This window comes from Vulpes lagopus, chromosome 2, assembly GCF_018345385.1.
Source record: "Vulpes lagopus strain Blue_001 chromosome 2, ASM1834538v1, whole genome shotgun sequence".
Classification (NCBI taxonomy): domain Eukaryota; kingdom Metazoa; phylum Chordata; class Mammalia; order Carnivora; family Canidae; genus Vulpes; species Vulpes lagopus.
The window spans coordinates 47092376-47118328 of record NC_054825.1 but is presented as its reverse complement, the minus strand read 5'-3'; the positions used below and the strand labels follow the sequence as shown (position 1 = coordinate 47118328).

Genomic DNA, 25953 nt, shown 5'->3' with positions numbered 1-25953 from the left:
GACTTCTCAGAAATAACCTTTTAAGTTTTTTTTAAAAAATAACTTGTTGCTTGAAGACACCAGTCTATCTGACCTTCTTACCTTTCCAGAGGTCTCTTTGCTCCTCCAAGTCTAAGGGATTTAATGCCCTTTTCTGTATCCTTAAGCTTGGTCAAATAAAACTAATCTGATTAAGTCACTTCCTCTTTCTACTCTTTCTGCTTTGTTTGTGTTTGGTTATGTTTTACTTCATTTTTCACATAAAGAAAACAGCTATAAGGAATTTAGAACATTAGTGTTCTCGAGTAAAAAAGAAAGTCAGAAAGACAACTTTCTGCATTCTCCCAAAATGCATATTTCTGAAGTATCAGAACAAGGCAAATCTGCCTCATGTTTTCTGGTCAGCTATGTGAGCCTTGAAGATGCAAATCTATCCTGAGGCAGGATTTTAGTGAACTTTAGGCAAATTTGGCTAAGGAATGCTTGCTGGAGGAGAGAGCAGCTCATCAGCCACCCTGCCTCCCCAGGTTTGTCTTGGATGAACTGTTGCCCCTGCTGGGCCAGTCCAGGATGGTTTCTCCCTCTTTGCAAAGCACTGCACCATCTTTTAGTCCAAGACAGTGGAACCAGCTGTTAAAATCCAGGGCAAACAAGCAGCTCCAACAAAGATTTCTGGCCAAAATCTAGAATGTCTGTGCTCAGATTCTGTATGTGAGGTTAGCATTGCTACCGAAGAACCCCCAGCCCCTCTGTACCACTGTGCCACTGAAGTTCTTGCCATCTAACTCTTCTACTTTCTGTGTTCTTGTTTATCCTTGTGAGATCTTCTCATGCTTTCATGATCACAGGCTAATGGGTAGAACTTCAATGCGTTTTTGTCTCGTCACCCAGGATTATAGATACAAAACTCAACAGGCTCAGGATTCCATATTCCTTTCCTATTGATTCCTGGAAGGTCTCCACTTAAGGATTTGTCTCTAACACCTGAAAAGCCTCGCCTTCATATGTATTTCTGTAGTGTGGTCCTTATGCAGGCATCAGTATCATAATATGGCTTGCAGAGATAGGCTCTGATGTACCCCTGGGGGTCTGTAGCTGCTGATGTGATGGGTAAGGCTTGTCTTTTCCTAGTTTCAGTCCATTTAATGGGTGAACTTCCTTTAAAAAACATCTTTGGGTCGTATTGGGAACTGACTACAATTCTGCAAATTCATGAGGTCAATACCTATTCTGAGCATTGGTCTCCTGGTCAACTGATACCTTCATCTGCCTCTGAATTCTTTAGAATTGAATTTTTTTTTTTAGGTCATTTCAGGTGCTGGGGGTGGGGGAAAGAATCTATGATAAAGGTAATTCATGAAGACAAGACACCAAGATGTTTGATTGGTCTGGGTTTAACTGACAGTGAATGACTTAATCTATTTCTTTCCCCTATTTCCCTGGGTAGTCCAAATCTGCAGTGAGAATAGTGAAGCCACCATGTGTCAAAGCTAAAAGAATGCCTGAAGTCACAGCATATAGGTGGTGTTTTACTGGATAGCTTAATGGTATGTGAGCCTCTGGTAGAATTCTGTGGGAAGGCTGACGACACAGGCTGGGCTCTGTGATTGGACCACCTTAAAACTGCCCAGAGTTTCTGATAAACACAGAAACAGAATACATTGATCCTCCAAATCTGAGAACTTTAGGCCAAAACAGTCTCTGTCCCTTGTGTGTAGTTTTCAAAATGTTAAAAATAGAATTCTCAGACAAATAGTAATTATAGGCCAATGTTTTAATTAACTCAATCATGAGGGAACCAGTCAGATAACAAAGCTGGTTCAAAAGGAGGATAAGAGAAACTGATATATAGTCAATGAAAAGCAAAGAATGTCAGAATATGATTAAGTTATAAAATGGGTTCATGTCCTACAAAGCAGTAAGATTATAACCCTCTGAGTTATTTCTCTAACACACAGAAATAAATTACATTCCTACCTGGCAAAAATCATCATTATATCTTAATCAGTTTTCTACAAGTTAGCATATAACTTTAAAGAGTTTGGGCTCTCATCAGTAGTAAATAGTCAGGTGGTCCTTAGATAGGCTTGTTCACAGTGCTCTGATATGATATTGAGAGGACATGCAGTCAGTCATTCTATTGCCTTATTTCCAAATATTGGTTATCTACACTGAGTAGCACTCTTTATTCTATACTTAACATATCACAGTTTACAAAATTAGTTTTTATACTATGTTTTTTCATTTCAATATATTAAATTATTTATATCTTCTCATATCAAATGTTCTTTGAGAAACATTTTTGAAAACATTTTTTAGAGCTGTGTAATATATAGATTTGTAGATACATAAATAGATGGATTCACTTAATATTTTCCACTTGTTAGACATTTACATTTGTAGATACATAGATAGATGGATTCACTTAATATTTTCCACGTGTTAGACATTTACATTGTATCCCTCGTTTTTGCTATGATAATGCTGTGAAAAATATCCTTACCCATAAATCTTTGTCTGCCTTTATTATTTCCTTGGAATATGCTTTAGTATTTTCTAAGTAGGTGAGTTCATCCTCATGAAACTCATATGAGAGGAAAGTTGAGATTTGATGAAGGAGATCTATATTTTAAGGTAATACTTCTCAAAATGTGATCTCTGGCCCAGCAGCATCAGCACCACCCAGGAATATGTTAGAGAGGCAAATGTTTGGACCCTGTCCCAGAAACTCTGGAGGTGAAGCTCAGCAGTCTATATTTTAGCAAGCCCTCCAGATGATTCTGATACTCACAGAAGTTTGAGAACTGCCATTTTAGGGAATGTGGACTTGGCAGGATCAAAGAGTTGCATAAAAGGCTTCTCTAATAGCTGGGAAGTCAGATTGCTGGAGAACATCACTCTGTCCTAGCCATATTATTAGGTTATTGTAATTTCCTCCAATTGTTTTAGGTATTTCAAAAGCAAAGCAGTCAGAAGAATAACTTTGTTGATAGTTTTGTCTGTTTTCCTATCTGATAGTGTCAGCTATAAGGTTGAGAAATTCTTTTAAAATACTAAGGAAAAATAGAGATAGGAAGAACAAAAGACAAAATGGGGAAGTAATGAGAGAGAGAAGGGAGAGAACTGCTGTCACATTGTGATGGGGCATAGTGGGTATATGACAGATATTTTTATATACCAAATTGGATTGAATTGGTTGTGGTGATGTAATTCTGAATTTGGCAATGATGTAGCTGAGTTCTTTGGCTGAGGTCACATGGAGATGGAAATTCTCAAAGTTTAAATTGGCATTATGTTTACATAGTGATCAGCATATAATGAAGTTTCAAGGGATGATCCAGATTCTGGAAACATTTAGGAAGGTAGAAATGGTTCTTTGAGGCCATAGCAATAGCAACAGAAATAGTGATAGGCAGGTGATGATCAAGATGGACTGCATGAACTTCATTTCTACCCTTTCTTTGCCACTGCTCCCTTCCCTCTACTAAATTATGGCAACAGGAGAAAGTAGGATCTGTAGGAGAGGAAAAAAATAAGAGGGAAGTAGTTTTTGTTTTGTTTTTTTAGAACTGTCTAGTTGGAGGCAGTTAGACAGGTAAGGTAGCCAGAAAAGATAGGAATGAGGAAACAATGGATGGGCCCTATTCATTAAGGAATCTAAGAAGGGACATTTTAATGCTCAGCATCATTTGGCATCAGGGGAATACAAATCAAAACCTGATACCTATCAGAATGGCTAAAATTAACAGATCAGGAAATGACAGATGTTGGCAAGGACATGGAGAAAGGGGAACCCTCTTACACTGTTGTTTGGAATGCCAGCTAGAAAAGCCACTCTGGAAAACAGTACGGGCGTTCTTTAAAAAGTTGAAAATAGAGCTACCCTACGACCCAGCAATTGCACTACTAGGTATATAACCCCAAAGATACAGATGTAGTGATCTGAAGGCACCTGCACCCCAATGTTTATAACAGCAATGTCCACAATAGCCAAACTCTGGAAAGCGTCCAGATATCCATCGACAGATAAATGTATAAAGAAGAGGTGGTATATATAAACAATGGAATATTACTCAGGCATTAAAAAAGAAATCTTGCCACTTGCAATGTTGTGGATGGAACTAGAAGGTGTTATGCTGAGCAAAATAAGGCCATCAGAGAAAGACAACATATGATTTCACTCATATGTAGAATTTAAGAAAACGGAGGAACATAGGGGATGGAAGAGAGAAATAAAACAAGATGAAATCAGAGAGGGAGGCAAACCACAAGAGACTCTTAATCACAGGAAAGAAACTGAGGGTCACACTGGAGAGGAGGTGGGTGGGGGATGGGGTACCTGGGTGATGGACATTAAAGAAGACGTGATGGAATGAGGACTGGGTGTTATATACAACTGATAAATCACTGAGCTCTACTTTTGCAACTAATAATATACTATATGTTAGTTAATTGAGTTTAAATGAAAAATAGTAAAAAAGGATAAGGGGCATTTTATTTATTTATTTATTTATTTATTTATTTATTTATTTATTATAGATTTTATTTATTCGTGAGAGAGAGAGGCAGGCTCCATGCAGGGAGCCTGACGTGGGACTCGATCCGGGGTCTCCAGGATCAGGCCCTGGGCTGAAGGCAACGCTAAACCGCTGAGCCACCCGGGCTGGGCTGCCCGATAAGGGGCATTTTAGAGATAAAATGCTGTATTTTAAAATTTATAGCAATTGGGGTGCCTGGGTGGCTCAGTCAATTAAGTGTTTGTCTTTGACTCAGGTCATGGTCCTGGAGTCCCTGGATTGAGCTCTGTGTCTGGCTCCCTGCTCAGCAGGAAATCTGCTTCTCCTTCTCCCTCTGTCTCTGCCCCTGCTTGTGCTCTCTCTCACTCACTTACTCTCTATCTCTCAAAAAAATAAAATCTTTTAAAAAATTAAAATAAAATAAAACTTAATAGGAATATTTTAGCTTTTCACAAGATGGCAAATAAAAAATTTCAAATATTCACAAACTGAGCAGTTCTTGTAGAAAACATTTAAGTGGTGTCTAATGTGTCTCTGTGATAAATAATCCTGTTATGAATATCCCTGTACATAAAACTTATCCATTTAGTTAATATATGTTTATTTATTCATTAAACAAATAGTTATTGGGTTCCTACTCATTGCGAGCCCCTGTAATAAGTGCTGGGGATGGAGTAGAGAATATGTTGAAATTTCTGCCCTCTTGAAGCTCATGTTTTGGTTTGAGGAAGGAGGTCATGAGAATGTAAACACATAAATAATGTAATTTTAGGCAAGGATAGGTGCAATGAAGTCAATTAAAGCTGGGGAAGGAGAGAGGAGGATAGGAAGGGGGAGTGAACCATGCGAAGTTCTGACTGAAGAACACTGAGGAAGAAGGAGCAACAAAGGTAAACACCCAAAGGCAGAAATGAACTTGTCAGATTAGAGAGAGCAAGAAAGCCCCAAGATGGGAGCGGAGAGAGCCTGTGGTAGGAGCTGTGGTAAGAGATAAGGCCGGACAAGGACTCAGGAGCCATGAAGGTTAGGGCCTTGAGGACCGAGGTGAGGAGTTTAGACCATATTTTGAAGGGAACTGTGCCTTGTCCTAAGGTTATTAGAAGTAGACTTGCTTTTTTCTAAAGATCTGAGTCTTAAGCTGTCTTTGGGACATTTCCCCCAGTGGGCATAATTAACTTTATAATTAAATCAACGGGAAATATGTTTTTGTCATATATATATATATGTATATATATATATGTAAAATTACATATAATCTCTCTAAATGTACATATTTACATAGATCTATCACTGTTTCTGTATCTACTTACCTAAAGATAGAGTAAAATTAAAATTAAAAGAATAAATTAAAGTACCTTAGCGTGTTTTGATTTACAATAAATGTGATACATCCATATTTCTACTCTTAATTCTGATTTTTCAGAATCAAGAAAATTTCAAACCTGGAGAACCTCAAAAGCTTAGATGTCTTGGACCTTCACGGAAATCAGGTATTGTAAAGCCCTTTTGTTTCTTTCTTTTCTGAAAAGAAGTCTAGGAAATTTGGGATTTTAAAGGTTTTAACAATGATACTTGTGTTGAGTATTTCAAGAGTTATTTTACTGCTTCACTGAAATTTCTAAGGTATTAAGCCTGTTTATTTAAGATATGGTAATTCCTTAGCAGCAAATGACAGATGAAACTTATAAAACCTTTGGAATCCATATAGTTAGGACAATTCTGTTTCTTATTTAGTCTTTTATTATTTTCAAAATACATATTTTCTAACCCTAGCCCAACAACTAGAATATTACTAATGATTTTCTTCTACTTAGATATTCCTCCTTTATTCTGAGGCCACCACTATCCAAGATTTCACATTTATTATTTACTTGTGGATTTTTAAAAAAAGATTTTATTTATTTATTCATTCATGAGAGACACGGCGGGGGGGGGTGGGCAGAGATACAGGCAGAGGGAGAAGCAGCCTCCACGCAGGGAGCCCGATGTGGGACTCGATCCCGGGACTTGAGGATCAAGCCCTGGGCCAAAGGCAGGCACCAAACTGCTGAGCCACCCAGGGATCCCCCCTTGTGGATTTTTTTAAAGTTAGTTATATCACATATATATGTCTGAATTATACCTTGTTTAGTAGTATTGTGATGTATTGTCATCTAGTGTTTGCTTTTTGCATACAACAGTAGCTGACGGAGATGAATATATTTTGATTCAGTAACTGTAGTTTACTCCTTTTTGTTGCTGTTTTAAGTTTCATGGATTGATTATATGAAAACTTTTTCTCCAGTTTATTATTGGTAGACATTTGTGTTATTTCCTTTTTTTTTTGCTTGTTTGTTTCCTTTTAGGAATAGCGCTTCTAAGAACATTCTTGTATGTGTTTCTTCCATGTACCATATGTATTCTAGGGTATACATCTAGGAGTGAAACTGATAGATCAGAGGTTAATTTAAATGTCTAAGTTTAAAAGATTATGTCAAATTGTTTTCCAAAGTGGTTGTACCAGTTTATACTCTCACCTGTAATGCAGGATAAGTCCAGTTGCTTCACATTCTTTTCAACATTGGAATTGTCATACTTCTTTTTTTTTTTTTTTTTATGATTCAGGGATTTATTAAGTCATACATGCAGAACATACTGCTAATTGCATTAGCAAAAGATCAATGTAAAAACACCCCATAATTCTACAACTATCAATTTAAAAAATGTTGTTTTAGTAGTTGAAAGGTCCAACCTTATATTCTTGCCAGTGAGTAAGTTGTATAGAATGTCATTAGCACGAGCACAGGCTTCTAGAACCTCATAGACCCAAAGGAACATGGTTAGGCGGAGCAACAGCAAGTGTGTGTCCAGGAGGGGTGAGGCAAAGAGGAAGGGTCAGCACTAGTCCAAGTACAGTGTTGGTGATCTGGCAAGATAGTGATTTAAGAAAGTTCATAGTTTAGGAATATCTAAAATTCAAAAACTGTCAAGCAACATGTCATTTTTATAGCTAGTATACTGGAAAACTAAGGAAAGCACTTACTAGTTTTGAGTAAAGTAATAAGGAAACAGGAATGTACTTTTACAAATCTACAAAAAAATTTCTAATGCATTGTCAGAGATTTTATAAAACAGGGAGCCGGAGGCATGTTGCTCATTAATAAGGGATTCTATAAGAAAAGTACCAAGTTAGCAACTGTGGGAATGACCAGTTCAAAGATAAATTAAATGCCCAATTTCAGGAGGGATGGCAGCTCTAGGAAAAAGCTTAAAGCAGGATAATACTGATCTTTCCTCATCATTTACTGCATTTGACAGAGATTAACTTTTTAAAATTTTACCTGTGACAGTTTTACTCAGTTTAATTATGATGTGTACAATGAAATGTAAATTAACCCCCATATTTTGTCAAAATAACTGTCTTCATTCTTTGATCACCTCCCATATGCTGCACACACCCCACCCCAGTACACCCACACTAGAGTAGATTCTTCATCAGGGGGATGTGGGAGTAAGAGGTCTTTTCATAATCTCAGCAAAAGCAAATACACTGTGTGTGTATTTTTTTTTTTTTTTAAATCTACTACATGGGTGCAGGAGTGGGATAGTGAGTTGGGTGTCCAACTCTTGGTTTTGGCTCAGGCCATGATCTCAGGCTTGTAAGATTGAGCCCTGAGTGGGGCTCCATGTTCAGTGCAGATTATGGTTGGGATTCTCTTTTCCCCCTGTCCCTCCCCTACTCCCTAAAATAAGTAAATAAATCTTTAAAATAGCTCACTACAAAATCAAGAAGATTGATCCAAATTGTTGAGTCCTTCCACTTATTCTATTATGACATAAAATCTAGCGTTAGGGAATGGATGCAGGCCAATAAATTACTGGGATATTAGATGGCAACATTTTGTGAAGGTGGCTGTGCTTTCTTATCGGAAACTAGTTAGGAAGCATCTGCATTTCCAAACCTGAGACGCTGCAGTCTCTTCTTAAATCAAAGGTCTTGAATGGTTTAGTGCCTAGTGTTCTTAGCAGAACAGTGCAACTTAGTTCACAATCTACTTTGGCAGCTCTTAAGCTGAGCAAGAATAGGAGCTTTTGAAAAATAAGACTTTAAGAAAGCTTACCATTTGAGGACTAAAGTTTATATAATGTGAAAGTCTTAAGTCTTACAGTTTAAACAGATAAAAACTAAAAATGACTGGTTCAAAATGGTTTTATGGAAACAAAAACTTGGCATTGTGTGTGAAGGCTCCACCATTTTTGAGCAAAGTATAACAAAAGTTCTGAGATGGACAGTGCAGGAGAAGGGCCCAGACATTTACAGCAGCAGGCATTTTCTATTCCTCTTCTTGCTGGCAGAAGCCAGAGAACCCTCGAATACCTTCATCAAACAGTGTCTTGAGGCCTTGCTGTGTGAGATCCAAGCACTCCAGATAAATATTTAACAGTTCTGATCTCCTTAGGCATGGCCAAACCCTATGGGTAGGTGATGGCAATCAGCTTCTTCTCCTTCAGTTGCTCAATCACGTGTTTGTCGTCCCTGAGATCAAGTTTAGTACCCATCAGGGTGATGGGGATGTTGGAACAGTGGTGTCGCACTTCTGGGTACCACTATGCTTGAACATTTTCAAATGATGCAGGACTCACAAGAGAAAAGCAAATTAAGACGACATCTGTTTGTGGATAGGATAAGGGATATATAATCTGTCATAATCTTGTCCAGTTGTATCCTATAAGCCCAGATTCACTGGTTTTCCATCAGCCATAACATTGGCAGGGTAGTTGTCAAAGACAGTGGGGATGTATTCTCCAAGGAATCATTGGTTTTACTGATCAGGCAACTGCAGCTCCGTCTCCCACCACCACACACTTGGTGGCCTGCATCTGGGTCACTTGCTGGCCTGTGGTGGCATCAGGGAGCTGAGGTGAAAAGTGGCAGGCTCAGGGCAAGGAGTGCCAGGGCTGCTGTCCAAGCCACCTTGCCCTCCTCCGACAGGAAGCCAGAGCCCAGCAGTGGCCACAACCCAAAGCTCTGGAATTGTCATACCTCCTAATTTTTGCCAGTTAAATTGTTATAAAGTAGTGTCTCTTTGTAGTTTTTATTTCTTTTCCCTGATTACTATATAATCTGGGCTCTTTATTTCTGTTGGGTTAGTCAGTTTTTCTGCCTCTATGTCTGTCTGTCTGAATTTTTGTATCTAATTTGTTATGTTCCCCCTCCTCCCTCAGGGCATCTTGGCTGTATTTTAGTCCTTTGCTTTTCTATTGAAATTTTTGTCTTTGAAACATATTTATTTATGAACAGCCTCATGAGCTCCATACTCATGCAGAAGGCAGAGCCTCTCATGAAGTGGTATAAGTGTACATTCTGGGATGATTCATGAGTTCCTGCCTGTTGATGAACAAGATCTGTCACTGCCACCTGCAGTTGGTCAAGTGCAAACTCTAGTCTGATCTCTGTAGGCTTTCTACCAGCTGCTAGCCCCAGTCGTTTTGGTGAAAAGCTGATGTAATAAATGAAAACCTTGATAGATCTAGAAAGACCACAGCTACTAGTGTCTAATCTCACCCAGCCCCTCTGTGTGTCTGTCTGTGTGTGCACTGAATGGGAGGAATGTTGGTGGCCTGGGAACTGTCCAGCTCTGCAGGCTGCCTAGTGTCACTCTAGTGGAGAAGTTATCCAATTGGGTGGGGGTGGAAGGGGAAGAAGAATTAAAGAGTTCTGTCCGTAAAAGAATATCATATGCAAAAGTACTAAGGGTAAAAACAACATGATATTTTTTACTGCCTGAGAATTTAGCATGTATTGAAGAACAGTGAGAAATTAGGTGAAAGAAGTAGGTAGAGGCTTGATTGTAGAGGGCTTTTTTTTATAATAAATTTATTTTTTATTGGTGTTCAATTTGCCAACTTACAGAATAATGTAGAGGGCTTTTGTATGCCACACCAAGGAATTGCTATTTTATCTTGTAGCCTGCTGTTTTTATTTTATTTTATTTACTTATTTTTATTTTTATTTTTTGTAGCCCACTATTTAAAAAACTATTCATAACTAATTTCAGTATTTTATGGTTAAAAGTTTATTTTAAAATGTATATATGATAAACATATTTATGTAGTTTTCACCTTATAATATACCTTTAAGGATTCATTTAATTCTATTTTTTTTTTTTTTTATGATAGTCACAGAGAGAGAGAGACAGGCAGAGACATAGGCAGAGGGAGAAGCAGGCTCCATGCACCGGGAGCCCGATGTGGGATTCGATCCCGGGTCTCCAGGATCACGCCCTGGGCCAAAGGCAGGCGCTAAACCGCTGCGCCACCCAGGGATCCCAATTCTATTTTATTTTTAAAGCAAAAGTTGAGGGGTAGGGCAGAGGCAGAAGGAGAAAAAGAGAAAGTCTTAAGCAGACTCCACACTCAGCCTGGAGCTTGACGTGGGGTTCGCTCTCACAACCCTGAGATCATGACCTGAGCTGAAATCAAGAGTTGGACACTTAACCAACTGAGCCACCCAGGTTCCCCTACCTGTAAGAATTCATTGGGTATTACCCAAGATCTTTGAGGGATCCTGATAAATGAATAGCATATCACTTGATCCAAATGTAATGTGTAGGAATCATTTGCCAACTGTTAAGATGGTGAAAAATGCTCTATTCCTTGTTAGTTGACCTGTATTATGTCATATAATTTCTGCACTGTGTATGTACTTATTCCATGTATAGAGAATAAATATTTGCACCACACAAATTATTTCTCAAGGCTCTATGACTATAAGAAGGAAGTTTCATTTTTTAATTTATTTTATTTTAAAAAATATTTTATTTATTTATTCAGAGAGACGCACAGAGATAGATAGAGAGAGAGAGGCAGAGACACAGGCAGAGGGAGAAGCAGGCTCCATGCAGGGAGCCCAACATGGGACTCGGTCCCTGGTCTCCAGGATTACGCCCTGGGCCAAAGGCAGCGCTAAACTGCTGAGCCACCCAGGCTGCCCAAGAAGGAAGTTTTACATGAAAATCCAAGTCTTGTTTCAAAATACCTAAATCCACTAAGCAGAAACTTCGAATATTTCAAAGTAAAGACAGCCTTGGTGACCTTAAGCTTCTAAAAAGTCAGGAGATAAACTATTCAAGATGAAACAATGTCCAGTTCTTAAAAAAAGCATCGGGTAGTTTAAAATCTAAAAGAAGGGGATCCCTGGGTGGCTCAGCAGTTTAGCGCTGCCTTCGGCCCAGGGCGTGATCCTGGAGTCCCAGGATCGAGATCCTGGAGTCCCGGGATCAAGTCCTGGGATCGAGTCCTGTGTCGGGCTCTCTGCGTGGAGCCTGCTTCTCCCTCTGCCTGTGTCTCTGCCTCTCTCTCTCTCTGTCTATCATGAATAAATAAAATCTTTTAAAAAAATCTAAAAGAAAATTAAGTGAATATTTTTTGGTTTTGGAGTTTACTTTTGTTAGAAATAAAGATGATACTTGGTGTACATTGTAAAATAAAATGTAACTGGTTTATGGGTGTGAAAATGGTCTGAGGTCTTAAAAAAACAAAAAAGAATACAGTGGAATCTGGGAGGTTGGCTCTCAATTTCTAAAAGTATTTTTTTTAAGATTTTATTTATTTATTCATGAGAGACACAGAGGGAGAGAGGCAGAGACATAGGCAGAGGGAGAAGCAGGCTCCCCACAGGGAGCCTGACGTGGGATTCAACTCTGGGACCGCGGGATCACGCCCCAAGCTGAAGGCAGACACGTAACTGCTGAGCCACCCAGGTGTCCCTGGCTCTCAATTTCTTTTCTTTATGTGAAATTTTATCTATCTGTCTGTCTATCTATCTATCTATCTGTCATTTAAATTCAATTTGCTAACATATGGCTCTCAATTTCTGATGTAGATTTTTTTTGGTCTTTCTAAATTTGTTCTCTGGATAAAAGGTTACTTTAATGTGGACACAAATGTGCTTCAGGAGGAATCTGTTCTTTCAAGGCCATCTTTCCTTTGGGGAGAGCTTGCCCTTTTTGTGACTGCTTGGCTGAAAGCAGACATTTGCTCTTTCAGCATTGCTGAGTCAGAAGGTTGTCCTTATCCAGACAGAGCAGTTTGGGTCACTTTTATACATAAAGATGAGACTGGAGTATCCAGCCTTCCTAGATATATTACGAAGCCCTGCAGTCTATGGGAGACCCTCCCTCTCTGACTAGTAGGACCCATTATTGGGCTTTCTGACATTTCCATCATTTCTTCTTGGTGTGAAGTTTATTAACTAATGGAGAACTGTACCCTCACCCTACACCACCTTTTGCTTGAAATTTTTATCATTTAACCTCTCGTAACCTTGTCCATGGCTGCAATGTGTAATACAATAGGCTCCATCAGAGATGTTGACACAATTCTGGCCTGATTGCAAACCAAGAATCCAAATAATATCCCCGGTGAGTTTTAAAAAAATACCTCTTGATACCTCTGTTTTAGAATTAATAATGTTTCCTTTTCAGAGTTACCAAACTGCGTAAGAAATAACTCTGCAATGCACACTGATTCTAGATGATCAGTCTAGAATCTAGACTGATTCTAATGATCAGTCTCACCAGGACCAAGAAAGTAGAGAAAGGTAGTTTTCTGAAAGAAATGCCCCAGGATCAGTAGCAGAAGGGAGAAGACACCTTATACATTTCATATAACAATTGTGGCCCTTCATTCTATGTGTTTATATCTTTCCTATGCTCAAGAACATTTTATATATTTGAATATTGCTTTCCCTTTCATGTTGATTACTTCTATATTGTTTGTCTTCCATATTCCCATCTTAGCTTTTATTCTTTGTAGCTCCATTTTTCCTTAGTATTTTAGGGGAATTTCTCAAACTTATAGATGACATTATTGATTTTCCACAGTGTCTATTTTGCTTTTCACTGATTCCATGCATTTTAAATTCTATCACTTACTTGTTTTTGAAATGCTTTTGTCCATGTCTCACTGTACAATTCACTGTTTCTTCTTTTACAATTTTTATTTATTTTCATTTTACATTAGTTAGATCAAAAGTATTAGGACAAATTTTAAAGCACAGTCAAATGTCATCTTTCTATGTTACTGACTTTATAATAAACATAGGTTTCCCCTTTGAACCTAGGTGGAATCTGGATGGTATTTCTTGAATGTAAGAGAAAGTCCAATAACAACATACAAACTGAATTATAAATCTAAGAAAAAGTTCTTTTTAGCCAACATCTCCATTGAAGTGTTAAATAAAAATTTTCAAATAATACTGGGATGACAGTACAGATGAGCAAATCTCTAGCAAGTATGGAAACATTTATTTTAATATTTGGAAGAAAAGTACTATATGTTTGACTTATTGTTAACTTAAGTAGTTAATTGATGAATTCCCCCGCAAGGACCCCTACTTATGTGTCGTAGAGAACCATCATGCTGTTGCTCGCTCTGTTACACTAGTGAGGCTTAAAATCCTATTGTGCTCTCATCACTTCATGGGTGTAGCTTTTCTGTACTGTGAAACTCAGAGCTCCTCTGCCATAGGTCAGAGCTTGTGTGTATGTGCCTATTCCACTATGCCGTTCCTCTTGTTCTGACACTTAATGTCCACCATATTGCACTCTGTCTAAACGTTATTGGTCTCCTCTCGTAAGCACTTCCACTAATAAAGAATATCCACCCTCACTCTCCACTCGGGATCCTAGTTCCTTGTATCTTTTCCATTTAGATTCTTGATGGTTTTCAGGATCCTACAGTGTAAATGGAACGAACAAGGGTGGTGTGATAGTGTTCCGTTTCCTTGCTTTTTCTCTCAGGGGGCTATCTTGCTTGGTTAAAACGTTGTGAGCTTCTGCCGTGAATCACAATAAGTTTTTATTTGGCAAGTAGTATGTATAGTTCTTGTCACCTTTATCTGGACCTGGCACAGTATTGGGCAATTAGAGATGCCCCAAAGATGAGTTGTTGATTATTTGATAAAGTTTACTTCAAATATTTACTATGGTGAAGTTATAAAATACATTCCTTTAGCTAATCTTCGCAAGTTAAATGACTTCTTTTTATTTACAACAGAGGAAATTGGAAATACGTTTTTAAGTATCTTCATGTAAACCTGTCACTGATTCAGTGACTATTTTATTTTTAGGGCTTTTATAATGTGCATATCTGTGATTTATGCCTGCTAATCATCCCTTTCTCATTTTTTAACAGATTACCAAAATTGAAAATGTCAGTCATCTGTGTGATTTGAGAGTTTTAAATCTTGCTAGGAACCTTTTAAGTCATGTGGATAATCTTAATGGGCTGGATTCACTAACTGAACTTAACCTGCGACACAATCAAATTACTTTTGTGGTGAGTAGTGAGTATTAAAATGGAATCAATATGTGATTTCTGCCTTCTAAGTAGGTGAAATAAATGTTATGGCATTTCCTTATTGAAAGTAAGATCTATGGTAATTTAGTTTTTTTTTTTTAAGATTTTATTTATTTATTCATGAGAGACACAGAGAGAGAGAGAGGGAGAGAGAGGCAGAGACACAGGCAGAGGGAGAAGCAGGCTCCATGCAGGAAGCCCGATGCAGGACTTGATCCCCGGCTCCCAGGACTAGACCCCAGGCCGAAGGTGGCGCTAAACTGTCGAGCCACCTGGGCTACCTGGTAATTTAGTTCTTTTCTGAATTTAATTGTGAATAAAATTGTTAAGCTTTATATTTTGATAAGGGAAGTGTTAGGTGTTTTCATTTTAAAAGATAAATGTAAAATTAGAAACAGAAGTATCAATAAATGAATTAGCTAATATAAATAAGTACTGAATGCTTCCCTGTTCTATCATGGGAATAGAATTTAATAAGAAAGAAGGTTATTGGGGACTTAAAGTTAATAAGTTGTTGCACCAGGAGGGAAGAGGCACAGAAAGGAGAGGCTGAAGGCTGTGTAGACATGCATAAATATCATATCCTTTGCAGTGTTTCAAGAGGCAGGCTGGTATAGTGGAAAAAGCATTGTATAGGGCATCAGAGATCTCATTCTTGTCACAGCGTCATCTCTCATTAGCAGGGTGACCTTGACTAAATCATTAACTCTATATGCCTCAGTTCACTTTTCTCTTAATGTGAGGGCCTTGCACTACATTATTTCTTGGATCCTGCGTAGCTTGTTGAATCTGGAGAAAGACATAAAGGTGCTCAAGAACTGGCATGTGAGCAGAAGGAAAAAAGCACTGTGGGTGCACACACACAGAAAGGCAGCTCTGGAGTACTTGAGGATGAACTTTGTTGGATTTATAGTTTTATTCAAGTTCAGCAATGAAATAACAGCCTGATGCTCAGGTATTTTGTACTTGTGCACATGTGAGGAGCACTAGAAATAGGACTTTGGGCTGTATGATGGAATACAGTCCAAGAAGATTTCTAACGGTTTATTAGAACATTTGTTTTTTTAAACAAGCTTCCTTTCTTTTTTTTTTTTTTTTTTAATTTTTATTTATGATAGTCACAGAGAGAGAGAGGCAGAGACACAGGCAGAGGGAGAAGCAGGCTCCATGCACCGGGAGCCCGATGTGGGATTTGATCCTGGGTCTCCAGGATTGCGCCCTGGGCCAAAGGCAGGCACCTACCGCTGCGCCACCCAGGGATCCCACAAGCTTCCTTTCTTTAAATGCAATAGAAAATACTAGGTTCTCTCTGGATATAAGTCAAGTACTTTTAAAGGCACAATCTAACTTTTAACTTTTTTTAGACATTAATTTCCTCATTGTTCAGTTTGGTTTCATTTTAAAGTTTTCCCAGAAAATCAGAGCTCGGTAATGCTCACATCTTCTAAGAGGTTGGGATAATTTCAGAATCTTTTCCAAGACCTGGATTCATTCCAGAGCCCCTAAATTCTGTCAGGCCTTCCCCAGATTGGATTTAAAAGTTGGAAATAGTTTGTTTATTTTAAAAGACATCCAGATTGAATTAATCTGTTATATCACTGAGTGTCTAGGAACTGCTCAGGCTAGCCGGACTTGATCTGTCCTCAGGATACTGGCTGTGGTAAGAATCCAAGAAGCCAGGGACAGCTGGATGGCTTAGTGGTTGAGCGTCTGGCTTCAGCTCAGCTTGTGATCCCAGGGTCCTGGAATCGAGTCCCACATTGGGCTCCCTGCATGGAACCTGCTTCTCCCTCTGCCTGTGTCTCTGCCTCTCTCTCTGTTGTGTCTCTCATGAATAAATAAATAAAATCTTTAAAAAAAAAGGTCCAAAAAGCTTTGGTAGAGTGAGGCACAGAAATCTATTGACTTTTGCATATTCCTGTTTACATTCTTTCATTTGAAAAGTACATAATGTGTATCCAGGAAATTGCTTACTGAATTTCCCAGTGAGTATATCTGATCATTACTGTTATAGCTTAGGCAGCTGCCAACACCTATGAGAAAGGAAATTGTATTAACTTCCAAAAGGTAAAAAGATTTAATAAGTATGATGCATATGTTATCCTCATGATAATAAGCATGCATATTAATTTATAGGAAATTGTAAATGTACATAGAAGAATATATAAGACTGGATCCAACTTTTCTTTGTTTCTTTTTCAAAGCATCCTTTCCTAAAACAGCCAAGAGACTTTTAAATCTAAGGATTCATTTTTCTTTCCCTCAACATCTCTTCTCTTCTCTAGGATCAGTTATCACACAATTCTTTTGCTTTTTTTTTTTTTTCTTTCATGGTTTTGATTTTCCTGAGGGCTGGTAATCCTTAAATGGAGGGCTGTGCTAAGTACTGGCTGGGTCTCCTCAGCTGAAGAGGTCTTTTTAACTCTAAGCTCTCTCCCTAAAATGATCACTGAATTTGTGTAAGTTGTCGAATCCCACACATTGGCAGGTTTCCCTTTAGAGTGAGTGGAAAGGAAAAGGGATGCTTGCTTTGTAATTGCCTAAATAAAAGGACTAACTCTTTGTGGGGATAGAAGGACTTTACTATCTTCTGTGCTGGGTGCAACTGCCATTCCTTTCTGCCTCTGGTGCTAATGTAGCAGCTATTAACTGTCTCCATGGACAAAACACCCATACTCTCCATCCTTCCTTGACAGATACTGTGTTTTGTTTAGAAAACAGATCCTGAGACTCCAGCAGAGGGTTTCTTCATCCAGGTGCTCTGTACATTGCCTGTGCGCATGCATGGCAGGGGTGGGGGTGAGGGAGAGATGGGTTTGTTGCCGCTCTGGGAATAGCTGTTGAGTAGATAGACCTTTGATTATACATCTACTTGATTAGCCACAGTTAACCACTGTCCACACCTACTGTCTGCATGTACTGTTTCTGAGCACAGAGTAAAATGGCATTTTGTCAGAGAGGATTGCTATGGCTGTGGTACAGTGTGTCTCTTGCCAGTTCTGAGCCGGGGTTTTCTCTGGGCTTATCACTAATAAGATCCTATCTGCTTTTCAGTTTCCTGAAATTCATCAAAAATGTAGATCTCTTAATGATGACTCTCTTGTTTTTAGAGCCGGGGTTTTCTCTGGGCTTATCACTAATAAGATCCTATCTGCTTTTCAGTTTCCTGAAATTCATCAAAAATGTAGATCTCTTAATGATGACTCTCTTGTTTTTAGCATTTCCATCAATTTGCTCATTTTGTTTGTTTTTATTGCTTCACCCATTGAATCTTGTAGGAGAGATGAAACAAATGCGTTACCTACTTCACTGTCTTATCAGAAAATTTCTCTGAAGTTTTTGGGGTGCCTGGGTGGCTTAGTTGGTTAGACGTCTGCCTTCAGCTCAGGTCATGATCCTGGGTCCGGTCCGATTGAGCCCTACGTCAGGCTCCCTGGTCAGCCAGGAGCCTGCTTATCCCTCTCGCTCTGCCCCTTCCCCTTCTTTGCTCTCTCATTCTCTCTCTCTCTCTCAAATCAATAAATAAAATCTTATTAAAAAAATTCTCTGATGTTTTTGATGTAGAAAAGTTTGTGTTTGTTTATTGTAGTTTAAAGTCACTGATATTTTTCTGGGAGATTTTATAAATTTCAGACCAAACATCCTTTTTGTTTGTATGGTAGCTTTCCCTTTTAAACAACTGTGAAACATTTCAGGCATTCTGAAAAGAATGGGAAATAATATTACTACACACATCTGTGTATCTACCAATCAACTTAATAAATAAAAACCCTTCAAATATAGTTAAGGCCTAATGTGTAACCCTCCCCCATCACATTTCCTCCCTCCTTTGCAGATGTAAGCACAAATCTGAGTATGGTGTTTATTCCCATGGCTGTCTGTTTCCTTTTCCATGTATGTATGTGTCCCTCCTTAAACAATATCAAGTAATTGTTTGGCATGCTTTTAAATGTTCTATGAATGGTATCATCATATACATATTTTCTGTAAGTTGTTTTTATTAGCATGCTTTGAGATTTATCTGTGTTGTTATCTGTAGCTCTGGTTCACTAATTTTCAGTGTTATATAACATTCCATTGTATAATTGTAATTAACTATTCCTTCTACTTATGGACAGTAGTATTGTTTCCAATTTTTTATTGTTGAGAAGTGTCACAAATAACATTTTTGTGCATGTCTTTTGGTGAATATGTATAACAGTTTCTCTAGGACAGTGGCTTTCAGACCATAATCTATGATAATCTATGATAATAAATAAAATTTCCGTTAAAATCTAGTTCTTAAATACGCAGTTATTAAATATTTATATGGGTACATTACAAATAATAGAAGGAAGGATTTCGTGAAGCTATACCTACCCTTGCTCTTCTTGCTATATCTACCCTTGCTTTCTAAAACTTGATACAAAACTTTGGTACAACCAAATTACATTTCTATCAGCATTACCTGGGAGTTCCTTTAACTTCACGTCTTTATTAATACTTGATATTGTCAGACCTTTTATTTTTGCCCATCTTTTAACTATGAAATTATATTGCATTGGGATTTTAATTTGAATTTCCAGTGAGGTTGAATGCCTTTCATCTTTCTCTTTTGTGATAATTGCAATTGCTTCTTCTGTGAATAGTTTTATCTTTTGCCCATTGTAATGACAGGATTTTTTTTTCTTTTTCCTTTTGATTAGTGGTATTTCTTTTGCTTCTGCTTGAGGAACAGAAGTAAAAATCATCAATAGTTTTCTTTACTGTTTCTGGAGGTTTTTGTTTGTTTGAAAAATCCTTAAAGGTTGAGGATATAAAGATATTTTTCTGTTTTGTCTAACAAAAGTTTTGAAGTTGCTCTTCACATGTTTTACTATTTGGAATTGATTTTTGCTTGTAGTATGAAATTGAAATCCAGTTTTGTTTTCTTTTTTTCTCATATGGATTGCTAATTGTCCCAGCACCGTATGTTGAAAGGTAGACTCTTTCTGTCCTTCCTTCTCCCCTTGGCATTATCTCCCTCTAGCAAATTAAATGTCCACATATGCATGGGTGCCTGGCCTCTCTGGTCTGTTCAATTGATCCTTATCTATGTTCCTTTATAGCACTATCTTAATAACTGTAATCTCTATCATGTCCTGAGAACTAATAGCATGAGGTCCCCAATCTTTCTTCTTCTTCCCTTTGCTTTCTATCCTAGCCTTCCATTCTTCCTTATTTAAAAGAAAGTTATCTTTTTTTTTTTTTTAAGATTTTATTTACTCATGAGAGATAGAGAGAGAGAGAGAGAGAGAGAGAGAGGCAGAGACACAGGCAGAGGGAGAAGCAGGCTCCATGCAGGGAGACCGATGTGGGACTCGATCCCAGGTCTCCAGGATCAGGCCCTGGGCTGACAGCGGCGCTAAACCACTGAGCCACCTGGGCTGCCCTCATGTTATCTTTTTTTCTTTTTCTATATTCATTCTAGAAATAGCATGTCAAATTTCATGAATAACCCTACTGGTCTGTTTGATTGGAGTATTTTAGGATTTGGAGACAATTGACATTTTTGATATTGAACCTTTAATATCATAATATGAACATGGCATATTAGTATGAAGGCATAATATGAATATAGCATATCTTTCAATTCATATGTCACATTTAATGATTTTTATTCTTCTCCATAGATAGCTTGTTTGTTTTTTGTTAGATTTCTTCCCAGTTATTTTATACTTTTTTTGCTATTGTATATTATTTTGATCAGAAATAGATTTCTTACTATTATTACTAGTACGTGGAACCACAGTTGATTTTGGCTCATTATTCTTATATTTAGCAACCATGCTCTGACACTTAATAATTCTAATTATATATCTGTAGGTTACCTTAGACTTTCTATTTAGATAGTTTTAATTTTTTGTGAACAATTATAGTTTTTCCTTAATCATTATATGTTTTATTTCTTTTTGTTTGAGCTAGACTGAGCTTCCAATTTGACCACACCTCTAGTACAAAGTTGAATAAAGAAGCAAAAGTGAGCATCCTTGCCTTATTCTTGATTTTAAAGGAAATATATCATTAGCTATGTTTGCTAAATGCCATTTATCAGTCTGAAGAAATTATCTTTTATTTTTAGTTTGTTTAGGCTTATATTATGAATGATTGTTGCATTTTATTAGATGATTCTTCTACAGCTCTTAGATTGGTCATATGGATTATTTTTTTCTTTAATCTATTGATTTTGGAAATTATAAGATTTTTGTAATGGTAAGTCATCCTAGCATTTTTGGTCATTATGTATTTTATGGGCTATATTTCATATACATTTCTGGATTTTGTTTATTAATATTCACAATATTTAATCTATGTTAATAAGTTTTGTTTATAATTTCTCTCTTGTTTTTTTCTGATATCAAGGTCATACTGGCCTCATGTGCCTTAATGAATGCTTCCTATTTTAATACTCTTTGATTCCCTATTTTGGTTGCCTTGATGAATGCTTCCTATTTTAATACTCTTTGATTCCCTATTTTGGTTTCCTATTTGGTATAAATCTCATTTTATATGAGATTAAAGATGATCTGCTCCTTGTATACTTGGAGGAACTTGTCAGTATAATAGTTTGGGTAGTTTTAAACTACTGGCTCAGTAATAATAGTGAGTATCAGTTTTGATATGTTATAGTTTCCTTTTGTCTAAATTCATTTTTTTCTAAGCTGCTTTCTCTGTAGTCATGTCCCTGTTGTCTCTTTTCATAATGCTTATTTATACTTTCTTATTTCTTGATTAGTATTGCCTGAGGTTTGTTTATTTTACTAGTAATTTCAAAGAACTGGATTTTAGCTTTGTCTGAACTTCTCTTATAGCTTTTAAAAAATTGTATTATTGATTTTTGTTCCTAGCTCTCGTATTTTCTCTATTTGCTTTTTCTTTCTAAAGTTTTGTGTTGGATATTTGATACATTAGTTTTCAGTCCTTTTTAGTTTCTAATATAAGCACTTAAGGCTGTAAATTTCCATCTAAGAACCACTTCAGCTTCTTCCCACAAGTTTTGAAATTTAGTATTTTTTTCTAAATATTTTCTAAGTTCCATTATGATTTCTTCTTTGGTCCATGTGCTATTTAGAAGTGTATTGAAAATTTTTGTTACGTAAGAATTAATTATTCTTTTTCTGGTCATTCTTTTCTAATTTAGTTGCTTTGTGGCCAGTAAGTGTGGATTATATGTAATCTGTTCTGTGAAGTTTGTTGAGGTTCACTGTATTGCCGAGTATGCGGTCAACCTTTACAGTCAATACACACTATTAGTATGTTTCCCTAGTATGTGGTCAGTGTTTGAAGCTGGTTCTAGGTGCCCATAAGCCTAAAACTGATGTATCTTCCTGGTAAATTGTTCCTTTTATCATTGTGTATTAACTGTCTTTATTACGGACTCCTTCACTGAACAAGTCTATTATAAACATGGGCTATCTGCCAGGCACTGTTCTAACTGTAGTATAGGTAAGGAAGTTAATCATACTTTTTTGCCGTAACACTTATTTAGTCTAACGTTAATACCAGCTTTCTTTTGGTTATTTTTTTCCTGGCAGATCTTTATTATTCCTTAACCCTTTTTTAAAATTTTGGCATAATTTCAGAAAAGGATGCAAAAGTAGTATAAGGATTGCTTAAATGTTTGCTTTATCCTCTCTCTCTCTCTTTTTTATTTATTTATTTATTTATTTTTTAATTTATTTATGATAGTAACAGAGAGAGAGAGAGAGAGAGGCAGAGACATAGGCAGAGGGAGAAGCAGGCTCCATGCACCGGGAGCCTGATGTGGGATTCGATCCCGGGTCTCCAGGATCGCGCCCTGGGCCAAAGGCAAGCGCCAAACCACTGCGCCACCCAGGGATCCCTCTTTTTTTTTTAAAAAAAGAATTTATTTATCTGAGAGAGTGAGAGTGCACAGATGTGTGGGAGGGGCAGAGGGAGAAGCAGACTCCCTGCTGCAGGGGACTTGATTCCAGGATTCGGGGATCTTTACCCAAGCTGAAGGCAGACGCTAAACTGACTGAGCCACCCAGGCACCCTGCTTTATCCTCTCTTTTGATTATTGTGTCTGTCCTTTCTTCTTATCTAAAAGTCTCTCTCTTTTTTTCTGAACCATTTAAGAGTAAGGTGCAGGCATGACGCCTCTTGATGTCCACATACTTCGGAGTGTATTTTCTGAAAACAAGAATCCTCTTATATAACCACATTACAGTAATCAAAATCAGGAAATTAACAGTGATAGAATACTATCGTCTGATCTGTAGATCCCATTCACGTTTTCTTGTCACTAGCGTCCTTTATATACAGCAAAAGAAAATCCAAGATCATGCATTGCGTTCCATAGTTAAGTCTCCCTAGTCTCCCTTAATCTGCAGGAGTACTTGCATCGTTCTTTCTATGTCATGACATTGACATTTTTGAAGAATAGTAGTTTATTATTTTGTAGAATTTCCCTCAGTTTAGGCTTGTCTAATGATGCGTCCTCATGATTAGATTCAGATTATGGTTGGCAGGAGTAGCAGCAGAAGTGATGCTAAGTTCTCAGTGAGTCATATTACATATTCTTTTATTTTCAACCTTTTTCTTATAAAGAGTGCACAACTTATTAAATTTATGATATGAAAATCTTTCTTCTGAATAGAGCCTTTAGCTTATTATACTAATAGGCTAATTGTGATTACTGATAAATACACCACTTTGCTATTATTTCATGCTATTTGTCTTGCATTTCCCAGGCATGTGTGTGTATGTGTGCACATGTGCATGTGTACCTTATTGAGGGTTGATGGAGTTTTCTCTGTTCTTTCTTATTCACTTTGATGGTTACTCTTAACATTTTAAAATACACACTTGACTTAAATTATAGAGTTAATATGCGTCCCTACCCTCTTCTTAAATAAGAACCCCAACTAGAATCATTTAATCCAGTAACCCTATGCCATTTTATATGTTTTTGTTTCCTAGGCTTTTCTTTTTATCTTTTTACTCCCAAAACTAGATATTTTAATTGTTGGTGTTTTTAGTCAGTGCTTATTTGGATTCACCCACATGCTTGTTTGGTTTACCACTCTTTCAAAAAGATATAATTTAGAAAAATTTCCTTTAAAATGATTCTGGTGTTAGTAAATTATCTCAGTTTATATTTATAAATGTGTTTATATGTGTATAAATGTGTATATATGTTAATAATATGTTTATTTTGCCCTTATTCATGATGGATGGTCTGACTTGATTGACAGTTATTTTTCTCCCAGGTGTTTGAAACTCATATTTAGTTGTCTTTGAACTCTATTATTTTCATTAAACTGTCTACTGTCTTTTTTGTACATGGTCTTCTTTTTCTTTCTCTGATTGCTTTTAAGATTATAAGATTTCTTTTTGAAGTTCTTCAGATGCATTAAGATGTGTATGGATGTGGAACTACCATATTTTACCAATTTAGGATGCACATTTTTCCATATTTAACCAACTTTGAAATCTGGATATGTTTTATAATGCATGGCCTTTTAAAAATCACTATTGGATAGGCTTAGCTATTTCATTGCTAGATCTATGTGAACTTGGTTGTAACTGTTTATACTATGCTCATTTCAGTTGGTACTACATGCTTTGAGGTTAAGTACTGTTCAAAATGTATTTAAAAAGGTTATACCAATGGAGTGCCTCCATGGCTTAGTCAGTTAAGCATCTGACTTTTCAGCTCAGGTCATGATCTCGGGGTCTTGAGCTCCATGCTCAGTAAGAGAGTCAGCTTCTTCCTTTCCTCTGCCGCCCCACCTGCTTGTGCTCTCTCTCTCTCAAATAAAATAAAAATATTTTTTAAAAAAGATTATACCAAGTTTAGCATGGAAATGAAACATTTTTGTATTCAGAAAGGCATGAACAGCAAATACATAAATTTAATATTAGTGAAACATACTTTTCACTGGAAGAATGACTGTAATTCTCATTTTCTCGCTAATTTATAATCAAATACTTTAAAAGGAAAGAAACCATGTTTGGCAAAGCTGTGTTACATTTTGTTACTGAGATAGATTCATAGAGTTTGCTTATCACATGCCAAGCAATGCACCTGAAGGCAGGAGAAATTGAGCAAACTCCTTGGAATAGATGAAAGCATTTCGAAGCAACAGGAAGCTGTGGTATAATTCACACTGGTGTTTTGGAGCATTTGGGCTGCTAGCTATCACACAAAATACCACAGACTGCATAGCTTATAAACAAGAGAAGTTTATTTCTACAGTTCTAGAGGCTGAGAAGTCCAAGATCAAGGTGCCAGCATGGTTGCATTCTGGTAAGAGCCTTCTTTCTGGTCCATGGCTGGTACTTTTTCACTGTATCCTCACACGGTGAAGGAGGCTAGGTCTCTTTTATATAGCACTGATCCATTCATAAGAAGTCACCCTCATGACTTAAGCACCTCCCAAAGGCCCCACCTCCTAATACCATTATCTTTGGAGTCAGGATTTCAACTTAAGAATTTGGGGAAGAGATAAACATTCAGTACTGGTATTTCTTTACTCTAACAATATAAAAATACACAGAATGGGTGTCACTAGTTTGGAAGAAAATTCCCTAGAAAATAATAGAGCACACTTTTAGGATATCCAGCATTACCAATGTTCTTGGTGGCACAGAAGACAATATCATGTGAAAAGCATGGACATTATTAGTTGATTAGTGATTCAGAAGATGGACTCTAGGGGTGCCTAGGTGGCTCAGTTGGTTAAGCATCTGGCTTCGGTTCAGGTCATGATGTCGGGGTTCTGGGATGGAGCCCCATATCAGGCTCCCTACTCAGAGTCTGCTTTTCCCTCTCTGTCTGCCCCTCTCCCTGCTCATGTGTACACATGTGCTCTCTCTGTCTCAAAAAAATAGTAATAATAAATAAAAAAAACTTAAAAAAGAAGTTGGACTCTAAAATGTGAAGACTTTTTCTCCATACTTCATGAGGTGTAATTTGGATATAGTAAAATGCACAAATCTTAACTGTACAGTTCAATGATTTTTAAAATGTATTTTCATTTGACCACCACTCAGATCAAGATAGAAAACATTTCTTTTTCTCCAGAAAGTCCCCTTGTGCCCCTTTCCAGTCAGTGCTTTTCCCTGCCCTAGT

The 25953-nt window shown here is 37.3% G+C and overlaps 1 protein-coding gene across 3 annotated transcripts in view; it reads left to right on the top strand.

Annotated features, from left to right (window-relative positions):
• Nucleotides 1-25953, top strand: part of LRRC49 (leucine rich repeat containing 49) — a 150523-nt gene that overhangs the window by 14474 nt on the left and 110096 nt on the right. For all 3 annotated transcript variants that reach the window (XM_041736103.1, XM_041736112.1, XM_041736130.1), the window contains 2 exons: nt 5920-5986; nt 14673-14816. In XM_041736103.1, coding sequence (XP_041592037.1) covers nt 5920-5986; nt 14673-14816 — 211 coding nt within the window. The remainder of the gene's footprint in view (nt 1-5919; nt 5987-14672; nt 14817-25953) is intronic.